General features: G+C 53.1%; 1 protein-coding gene across 1 annotated transcript; it reads left to right on the forward strand.

Moving 5' to 3' along the window:
• The first annotated feature begins 729 nt into the window (after nucleotides 1–729).
• Nucleotides 730–9,566, forward strand: DDOST (dolichyl-diphosphooligosaccharide--protein glycosyltransferase non-catalytic subunit). Its single transcript, XM_084875013.1, has 11 exons — nucleotides 730–1,057; nucleotides 1,264–1,374; nucleotides 5,832–5,918; nucleotides 6,662–6,765; nucleotides 6,886–6,980; nucleotides 7,244–7,337; nucleotides 7,593–7,741; nucleotides 8,061–8,208; nucleotides 8,748–8,868; nucleotides 8,975–9,081; nucleotides 9,158–9,566. Exons 1-11 carry the CDS (start codon nucleotides 898–900, stop codon nucleotides 9,305–9,307), a joined length of 1,326 nt encoding a protein of 441 aa, XP_084731139.1. The 5' UTR covers nucleotides 730–897; the 3' UTR covers nucleotides 9,308–9,566.
• The last annotated feature ends 255 nt before the right edge of the window (nucleotides 9,567–9,821 follow it).

Consider the following 9,821-nt stretch of genomic DNA (forward strand, 5'->3'; position numbering starts at 1 on the left):
GCCATTTTATTTCCAGCCTAGAAGCGGGAGTGAAATCCCGGGTAAAGGGGCTAGTGAGGGACAGAGCTTGGGAATGAGCCCAATTAGAGCTTTTTTTTTTTTTTTTTAATTGATATATTGATTTTATTGATTTTTTACAGAGAGGGAGAGGGATAGAGAGTTAGAAACACTGAGAATCAAATATCAGCTGCCTCCTGCACACTCCTACTGGGGATGTGCCTGCAACCAAGGGACATGCCTCTGACCAGAATCAAACCTGGGACCTTTCAGTCCGCAGGCCGACACTATCCACCGAGTCAAACCGGTTTTGGCCAATTAGAGCTTTTTTTTGTCGGAGGCTGGTCCACCGCCCTTCCGCTGCCTGCAGCGTGGGCCACCAGGCAGGACAGGGTAGGCCACGCCAAGGACCCTGGGCCCACCAGCCGCGGGAGTCTAACGTGTCCCTTTCCCTGGCCTCATTTTCCCAATCTCTTCCTCTCCGGAGATGGAGGGGGTGGGACCTGGCTCCCAGTCCGAGGCTGTGCTGGACCAGAGAGAGACGAGAAGGCGGTCCAGAGAGGCCGCGGTCCAGACCACGCGAGGCCGGACCACTCAGACTAAGAGTCCCGCCGATTGGCCCGAGCTGCAGAGCTGTCTCTCTAGGATTGGGCCGTTTGCTTAAAGGAGGTGGAGCCTCTCGCCCCTTCAGCCAATAGGACCGAGAGGGCCCGCCTACACCCGAGGCACTTCCGGTGGTGCTCCTGGCTCGGTTCCTATCAACCGAACGGCGGCTCCCGGCGCCCGGCCCTGGCGTACGCAGATCACTTCCGGGTGGAACTCCAGGGTCCCGAGCCGCGATTGGCTAGATGAGGCACTTCCGGTGGCCAGGTGCCCCGGTTCTTGGGCAGGAGCAGAAAGATGGAACTTGGCGCCCGCGCCCGCGTTTGGTCCCTCTCGTGGCTGCTTCTGCTCCTCCTCTCGCTCGGCTTGGTCGGCGCCAGCGGTCCCCGCACCCTAGTGTTGCTGGACAACCTCAACGTGCGGGAGACGCATTCGCTTTTCTTCCGGAGTCTGAAGGGTGAGACGGGGTCCGAGGGGGCGGCGGGTGAAAGCCTGAGTTTGGAAAGGTCCCCCAGCCCGAGGGCAACGGCCATCCTCCCTCGCACTCGTTTTTCACGAGCGGGCCGCCCAGGTCTGGCCTGGCGCTGGGGGGTGAGGGGAGGGCTGTCGGGGTCTCAGCAGCGGTGGTTTCCCTCAGCCTCATCGCCTCTCCTCCTCCTACAGATCGGGGCTTTGAACTCACATTTAAGACCGCAGATGACCCCAGCCTGTCTCTCATTAAGTACGGAGAGTTCCTCTATGACAACCTCATCGTCTTCTCCCCCTCGGTAGAAGGTAAGGGCTGCGCGTCACCCCCACAACCGGGATGGTAGGTTCAGGACCGATCTGTCGCTTCGTTCTGGATCTTGGGGCATGTTCTGGGCCACTAGCCCTGGCCACAGCTGCTGCCAGTGAAGAGGAACGTGTTAACTCCGATCCTGGGCCAATCAGGGCTCAGCTGAGGGTTGTAGGGTCAGGTGTTGGAGCCTGGGCCCTGCTAATCTGAGAAGTGAATTTTCTCTGTGAAGCGACTGATAGGAAAGATGGGGAACCCCCTAGCGGGGCTGGCCTGGGTGGAAGGAGGAGATGGCATGCTGTTAACAGGGCGTGCTGTGCTGTAAAGACGCTGTGGCAGGTGAACTTGTGGATTCATAGTTCTCAGGCTGAAAAAGAGCCTGGCAATGATCTAGCCTGGCTCCCTGTGTGAGGCTGGATGGATAGGTCTAGACCAGTGTTTCCCAAACTTCTCTCATGATGAGAATCACCTGGTGGAGTTGTTAAACTACAGATTCCTGAATCCCAATTAAGAGGTGCTAAACTAGAATTTTGGGGAGCATATAGGTAAAATTGTACAGAGCACTAAATTAAGTATACAATTTTACCTATATGCTCCCAAACATTCTAGTTTAGCACCTCTTAGTTGGGATTCAGGAATCTGTAGTTTAACAACTCCACCAGGTGATTCTCATCATGAGAGAAGTTTGGGAAACACTGGTCTAGACAGAATGAATATCTTTATTTCACTGTTCCTGTGACGGAGAGCTTACGCGACAGGCAGCTCCATCACTGGACAACTCTGTTACGTTCTTATATTAAATTGGAATTTGCCTCCTACTTCCTACTTTATTTATTTATTTTTTGTTGGGGCGGGGGAGACGGGGTTTCTTATACTCCTCAGGGCTTCAGAGAGGAGGGCTAATGCTTTGATTGCAGGCACAGCCTTCACGTAATCAGAGCTGGTTCATCTGATTCTCCTCCAGACGAAATACCCCAGTTCCTTTCCTTTGGCTGTTTCTCTTTGCCGCGCTTTTTGGGGAGCATCCAGTCATTCTCTTCTTTAGTGGCTTCCGTTTACCTTTTCTCCGAGGGCTCAGGGTGTCCCTGTCTGGGGTAAGACAGGACTGCCGTTTCTCCCTTCAGCTGAAGCAGCTCAGGAAGTCTTTCGTTTCATTGGCATCTGCTTTCTTCTCTGTAGTGTCTGTGAGGTTGGATTCAGCGAGATCCCTGAAGGATTTTTCTCCGGGCTCCCAACAGTTAGCATGAGTCCCCCCCTCCCCTCAGAATGTGCCTTTGGTGTTGGCTCTCCGGAGGCAAGCGTAGTTGGGTGGGAGTGAGCCCAGGTTGTACGAATGGAAATCTTCAGGTTGCTGGGGGCGGGGGGCAGGGTAGGTGAGTGGAGCCTTCAGCTGGTTAATTGGCGTTTGCCCAGTTTCTTCTGTGTCTGGAGCTCTGAGGGAGGTCCTCACAGCGACAGAGAGCCTGCCCCTGCGGAGTTTTCAGTCCGCCTTTGAGGCGGTAAGAATGAGGACCTGAAATGAGATGCTAAACCCTGTGGGGGGGTGTACCCGGTGGAGCGCAGGAGCCGTCTGCGTTGTGCTCAGGAGGCAGAGTGGGAGTGCCGCTGAGGAGGAGGGAGACGGTGGGAGAAATGGGTGGGAGAAGGTAGGTGTCAGAGAGCCTAACAGTGTCTCCCAAGTGTTAGTCAGCTTCCCGTACCTCCTTCATATTTACCCTGTGCCATATCACCTGTGCTAACAGTGTTTTTCTTTAAACTGACTTTTTACAAACTGTAAAAGGAACCCAGTAATGAACCCAGTATCGCCACGGAAATGGAGTTGGTGTCATCCGGCCTTCGGGAGGAGGCAGCTGTAAATAGGTCACCTGCGGTGCTGAGGTCTAACGGATTCTGTTCCCTGCGAAGGCTTTGAGCGTGAGGTGTCCTCTTACAAGAGGAGATGAGAAAGTGCGGGACGTGTTAAAGCCCAGGATCAAACTGAGACACTCTGACAGAGGAACCCTCTCTCTCTGAGATTTGGCGTTATTTAAAGCTCTGCCCCAGAATGGGTCCCACACTCTGGGAAACATGGCTGCAGTCCTCCGGGCACTCCTGGGGGGAGGCTTGTATCTGCTGGTGGGGGTCAGGGTCAGGGCTTGGTCCCTGCTCCAGGGGCCCTTCTGTGGTCCTGGGACCACCGTTAGCCCTCGGGTGTGAGAACACTGGCCGACTTCCGTTGCCGAGTTCAGTGGTTCCTTGCCCTCTCTGGATCAGGAAGCTTCCAAGTTGAATTCAGTAAAGTAATGACTACAGAAGAGTCCTCTGTGCCCCCAAAGCAGGGTCCCTTTTTGTAGGTGGGGAAATGGGCTTAGAAAGGTGAAGGGATGCCTAGATCTAAGCCCAGGTGTCTCCATTTCAGCCGCGGCACTTGACATTTTGGACTGGATAATTCTTCATTCAGAGGGCTGTGCTGTGTACTACAGGATGTGTAGCATTCTGGTCCCTCTACCACTAGATGGCAGTACACACGCCCCTGGTGACAACCAGAAATGTCCTAAAGCGCTGTCCCTAAGGGGACAACTGTACTGGAAGGAGCTGTTCCTGACTGTCTAAGGCTGTGGCCTCTGGAGGAGAGTGGATGATGGCTCTCTGTAAATGTAGTTCCCAGATCATGTTCCTTCTGAGCCCGAAGGAAAAGGAAGGTGCTCTGTTTTTGTTATTTATGTGAAAATTACCAAATTAAAGAGGGCCATTCTCATATCTGAATATCTTTACAGCTAGTTTTGGATGCTTATGGCACACATCTGACCAAATTGACCAAAAAAGGATAATCTCACAATTACGTGGGAAATTAATGACCCTTTTTAGTGATCACTTTTTTTTTTTTTTTTTAAGCACAGTATATGAAGTGGCTCTGTTATGGCTACAATGAATATAAACCTGTAGGATTTCAAGAAAAAACTCTATTCCTGTTGTGCAAATCAGTACTCGCCTCAGTAATAGACAACATCATCCTTAAAGTCAAAAGTGCTCTTTTTCAGCCGAAACCGGTTTGGCTCAATGGATAGAGCGTCGGCTTGGGGACTGAAAGGTCCCGGGTTCGATTGTGGTCAAGGGCATGTACCTTGGTTGCGGGCATATCCCCAGTAGGGGGTGTGCAAGAGGCAGCTGATCAATGACTCTCTCTCATTGATGTTTCTAACTCTCTCTCTCCCTTCCTCTCTGTACAAAACCAATAAAATATATTTAAAGAAAAAAAAAACAAAAGTGCTCTTTCTCAGACAACTTCAGACGGAAATGAAGGTGATGGGCTCTTGCAAACCATGTTAGGTGACCCCCAGAGTGGCTCTAAAGGTGCAGGCGATGAGTTTGAATGAAGTTGTTTTGTGGAATGGGAAAACGCAGCATTTCTAAACAAGTATTTTATATAGAGGCCTGGTGCATGAAATGAGTGCGGTAGGGGTGGGGGTGGGGGTCCTCAGCCCAGCCTGTGCCCTCTTGCAGTCTGGGACCCCTCAGTGGACATCCCTCCTACAGTCTGGGACTCTTCGCTCCTTACCACCGGCCTGTTCGCTGCTCCTCAGCACTGCCGTGGAGGCGAAAGAGGCTTTTGCCGCCACCACTGCACCCACCAGCCAAGAGCCCGGCTTCTGGCTAAGTGGCACCCCCCCGTGTGGGAGTGCACTGACCACCAGGGGGCAGCTCCTGCATTGAGCATCTGCCCCCTGGTGGTCAGTGCTCATCATAGCACTGGTTGTTCTGATCAGTTGGCCGTGATGGTCGCTTAGCCTTTTATTATATAGGCTAGAGGCTCGGTGCACAAAATTCATGCACAGGTAGGGTCCTAAGGCCTGGCCAGCAATTAGGACCAGTCAGGGCCTTCCAGCTGCCTGCAGGGCCTTCTTTGTTCTGTGCTGCCCCCAGGTGGTCAGCACAGGTCATAGTGAGTGGTCCAACTCCTGGTTGATCTAACTCCCGAAGGGACAATTTGCATGTTAGCCTTTTATTATATAGGATTATATAGATTAGAGGCCCGGTGCACGAAATTCATGCAAGGGGCTTGGCCCCCTGCTGCAGTAGCAGCTGCATCTGCCACCATCTGCGTGGTTTTTATCCAGAAAGTCATCTGGTCTAATTAGCATATTATGCTTTTATTATTATACGTGTAACTTGAAGAGTGTATAAATAACTTGACAGCTGTAATTGGTGGGTGTTTGACTATTTAATTTATACTTGTAAAAGTTGAATTCAAGCCATTATTTTTGGATCATCACATTGGGGAAAATGGGAGAATTGCCTTGTATCAGAGCATATATGGTAAACATTCCTCTCGTTTTGGGCCTCCAGAGGGCAATATTCTGTTATTGATTGTGGCTGGTCTGCTCCCTTCCCTTCCTCCCCATCTCCCTAACCCCCTCCCATGTCAGAGGAGCAATGAGAGGAACCTTCTGGATCACTGAGTCTGGTACTTTTTCAGATTTTGGAGGCAACATCAATGTGGAGACCATCAGTACCTTTATTGACGGTGGAGGCAGTGTCCTGGTGGCTGCCAGCTCAGACATCGGTAGGTCTGATCTCAGTTCTGGTGCTTCCCCCATTTCTCCAGGAAGCTTGGAGAGCTTTACAAATGGAAGCTGCCAGATTGTCCACCATTGGGTGGTCCTTCCCAGGGAGTGAGGGAGGGAACTACAGAGCCATTTAGTCCCTCCTAGCCTGTGACCAGAACCAATGAGATGCAGGCCCTTCTAAAGGCTGGGAACCGGTTTTCTCCCTCTTGTTTTGTGGTGATTCTTTCCTTAAAAAAAGGAGACGTGTAGGGAGAGCCTAATGGGGTAGAACACAAAGCATTGGACAAATTGTTGTTTTGTTTACTATTTTGGAAAATTTTAAAGATACTTATACGTAGAAAGAACCATGAATAACACCTGGCCGATCTTGTTTGACCTTTTTCAGTATTGACAGCTTTTAAGAACCACATACGGGGGACGGGGGGATGGGAGGTTGGTGAAGTGATGATGAGGAAGAGAGAAGCCTATAAGCCGGGGCTCGTTCAGGTCAGGTTTGTGGAGGTGGCACTCTGCTTCGAAGGGGTCTTGTGCGGAGCCAAGGGCACTGTGTGTTTGGAGGGAGAAGGCCGGGTGTTTGTTGTTGATTTTTACCGGGCTGTTGCCTAGGCATCCAGCTGGTGGTGCTGCAGGGCCCTGGGTTGATTGGGAGAGTGGGTCATAAGGATCCCAGGGCAAGTGACATAGCTTGGCCCGGGCCCACCCCTGAGGGCTCAGCGAGGCGTCTCTTGGGTCCGTGCAGGTGACCCTCTTCGCGAGCTGGGCAGTGAGTGTGGGATTGAGTTCGATGAGGAGAAGACAGCTGTCATTGACCATCACAACTATGACATCTCAGACCCTGGCCAGGTAATCAGACCATCACCTTCTAGGTTTAGTCCCATGTAGTAACCATGCGGGAGTCGGGAGGGACCCCTGGCCGGGGGCTGGGCACCTCTCCCTGACCACCGGCCTCCCTCTGCTGTTCAGCACACGCTCATCGTGGCCGACACCGAGAACCTGCTGAAGGCCCCGACCATCGTTGGGAAATCGTCTCTAAACCCCATCCTCTTCCGAGGCGTTGGGTGAGTGAGGAGAGGGGTCCCTTTGTTTGGTTAGGAAACCTACCAGCCTTGTGATCATTTGAGCGTATTCCTTCCTCCAGAAGGTGCAGGTGGGACTAAGTCATAATGTAAGAGTCAAAACTTCACAGTCACAGCAAGAGGAGAGCTGTGTTTGCCTGTTACGGAAGTAGGACTCACTCCTGCAGAGAGGTGGCCTTAGGGAGCCCCAGGGCCTCACGGCGCAGTTTGGGGTCTGAGGTGGGTGGTTCTCTTTTCCTTCCCAGGATGGTGGCCGATCCTGACAATCCTCTGGTGTTGGACATCCTGACAGGCTCTTCCACCTCCTACTCCTTCTTCCCAGATAAACCCATCACCCAGGTGAGGGAGGGGCCTTTGCAGACTCGAGACCCCATCTGGGCCTGATGGCAAAGCGCTTGTTATTGAAGAGGAGAAGTAGGCAGGGAGGCACACGCTGCCGAGGCTGGTGAAACGAGATGGGGGGAGGGGAGTGGGCAGTGGTGCCTCAGGCTGGGCCCGGGTTGTTCAGGTCTAGCCTGCAGTCCTCTTGCGCCAGGGGCCCAGGGGCTGCCCTTGGCCCTGGCTTTGGGGATGACAGCCTCGTGTGGCTCCTAGTACCCCCACGCGGTGGGGAAGAACACCCTCCTGATTGCCGGGCTCCAGGCCAGGAACAACGCCCGGGTCATCTTCAGTGGCTCCCTCGACTTCTTCAGCGACGCCTTCTTCAACTCGGCGGTGCAGAAGGCCATGCCCGGCGCCCAGAGGTAGATGCCAGGGGACTGAGGCCTGTGGTCTGGGTGATGGGGTCTGTGCACAGGGGAGGACTCTGATGGGGAGGAAGCAGCCTTTTGGCTAAAAGTGTCAGAGGCTAAGTATCTGTAGGTGCGTTAACTTAAGGACTTCTTTGTTGCTATATTGGTAGTGGGGGCACTCCAAGCTAGTTCTGCCTCTGGAGCACTTTGAAAATGGTGAACTTACTGTACAGGTGACACCCAAGCAGTGCCACCTCCACCTTTTCATTTCTGTGTTCCCACCGTGAAGGAGTGGTTCTGGTGCTCCAGCCTCTCCCCTTTCCTCCCGCAGGTATTCCCAGACAGGCAACTATGAGCTAGCTCTGGCCCTCTCCCGCTGGGTGTTCAAAGAGGAGGGTGTCCTCCGGGTGGGGCCTGTGGCCCACCATCGGGTGGGCGAGGCAGCCCCACCCAATGCCTACACTGTCACCGACCTTGTGGTAAGAGCTTGGAGGGGGGGCGGGGGTGCCATAGGTTCTGGCCAGGTTGGCCCAGCTCAAAAGCTTTTATGCAACACTTCCGTGTTGGGCCTAAATGTGGATGGCCGCGTTAACCTCTGCCCGGAAGAAAGTCGTTTTGAGATCTTGATGGCGGGCGACCTTGTGGGAAGTGCAGAAGCAGGAGGAGCTTCTCTGGCTCACTCTCCCGACAGTGGGGGCACGAGAGAAATGCCATTAGAATCGGGTTTGAGCAAGAGACGTGGGGGAAGGCTAGAGAGCAGTGAACGTGGAAGCAGGGCTGCCCGAGAGCAGCTGGCGCCCCAGGGTGGAGCGCAGTTTGGGTGCAGGCTTCCACTGGCTGGTGAGCTGGTGTGGATGGCAGTTAGAGGGCTTAGCCTGCAGCTGGTATTTCAGTTATTGCCCAGGTTTTCACAGCTCCTGGGAGTTCCTGCCGGGTTTGAGAGTGGGGACCGGGTGCAGCTCTGAGGGTGCAGCCTCCCTCCAGCCCAGGCCCCTGGCTAACGGGCCTTTCCTCTCAGGAGTACAGCATCGTGATCGAGCAGCTCTCTAACGGCAAGTGGGTCCCCTTCGATGGGGATGACATCCAGCTGGAGTTTGTCCGCATCGACCCTTTCGTGAGGACCTTCCTGAAGAAGAAAGGTAAAGCACTCTCCCAGAGGAGTGTGGGAAGGCGGTCCCGCCTCTGGCTCTCGGAGGCCAGCCGAGCAGCACTGGGAACCCCCCCGGCTATGTGTTATCTTCCCAGGTGGCAAGTACAGTGTCCAGTTCAAGCTGCCGGACGTGTACGGCGTGTTCCAGTTTAAGGTGGATTATAACCGGCTGGGCTACACACACCTGTACTCCTCCACTCAGGTAAGCTCAGCCACAGCCCACTGAGCCGCGTGTCCCACCGAGCTGCGGCCGGGCCCGTCACTCTGTCCCATTGCAGGTGTCCGTGCGGCCGCTGCAGCACACGCAGTACGAGCGCTTCATCCCCTCGGCCTATCCCTACTACGCCAGCGCCTTCTCCATGATGGCAGGGCTCTTCATCTTCAGCATCGTCTTCTTGCACATGAAGGAGAAGGAGAAGTCTGACTGAGGGCCTTGGGACTCCTTACGGCATGGAGACCGGAAGGCTTTTAATTGGATTGGTTTTCCCTTTTTTTATTTTGTTTTTTAAAGCCTTGGGACAGTGGCATAGCCTTACCTCGATGGGAGATGCAGCACTGAGTACAAAAGGAGTGGGGGTCCAGGGGTAATTTTTGTGTAAGTTTTCCCATCTCGTGCTGAGTGGTATTTTTCAAATGTGCAGCTACTCTCATTTCTAAAATAAATAGAAACGTTACCCTCAAACTTCATCTGGCTCCCCCTGTGCTTTGCTAAAGGGTAATAACTGGACACAAAACATTAAGTGGCCTCTCTCAATTTTGCTGAAGACTAAAATGTACTTTATGAAATGATAGTGTTTCCAAACTTCTCAAGGGATAAAATAAGATTAATACACAGAGGACAGTGGGGAATTGCTGAAACGGGAAATCTAAGGTAACAGCACTTGCCTTTATGACAGACACAGAATTGTTTGGTTTTCTAAAGAACCTTAAATATACATTCAC

This window comes from Pipistrellus hanaki (genome assembly GCF_964339955.1).
Source record: "Pipistrellus hanaki genome assembly, chromosome: 2".
Classification (NCBI taxonomy): Eukaryota; Metazoa; Chordata; class Mammalia; order Chiroptera; family Vespertilionidae; genus Pipistrellus; species Pipistrellus hanaki.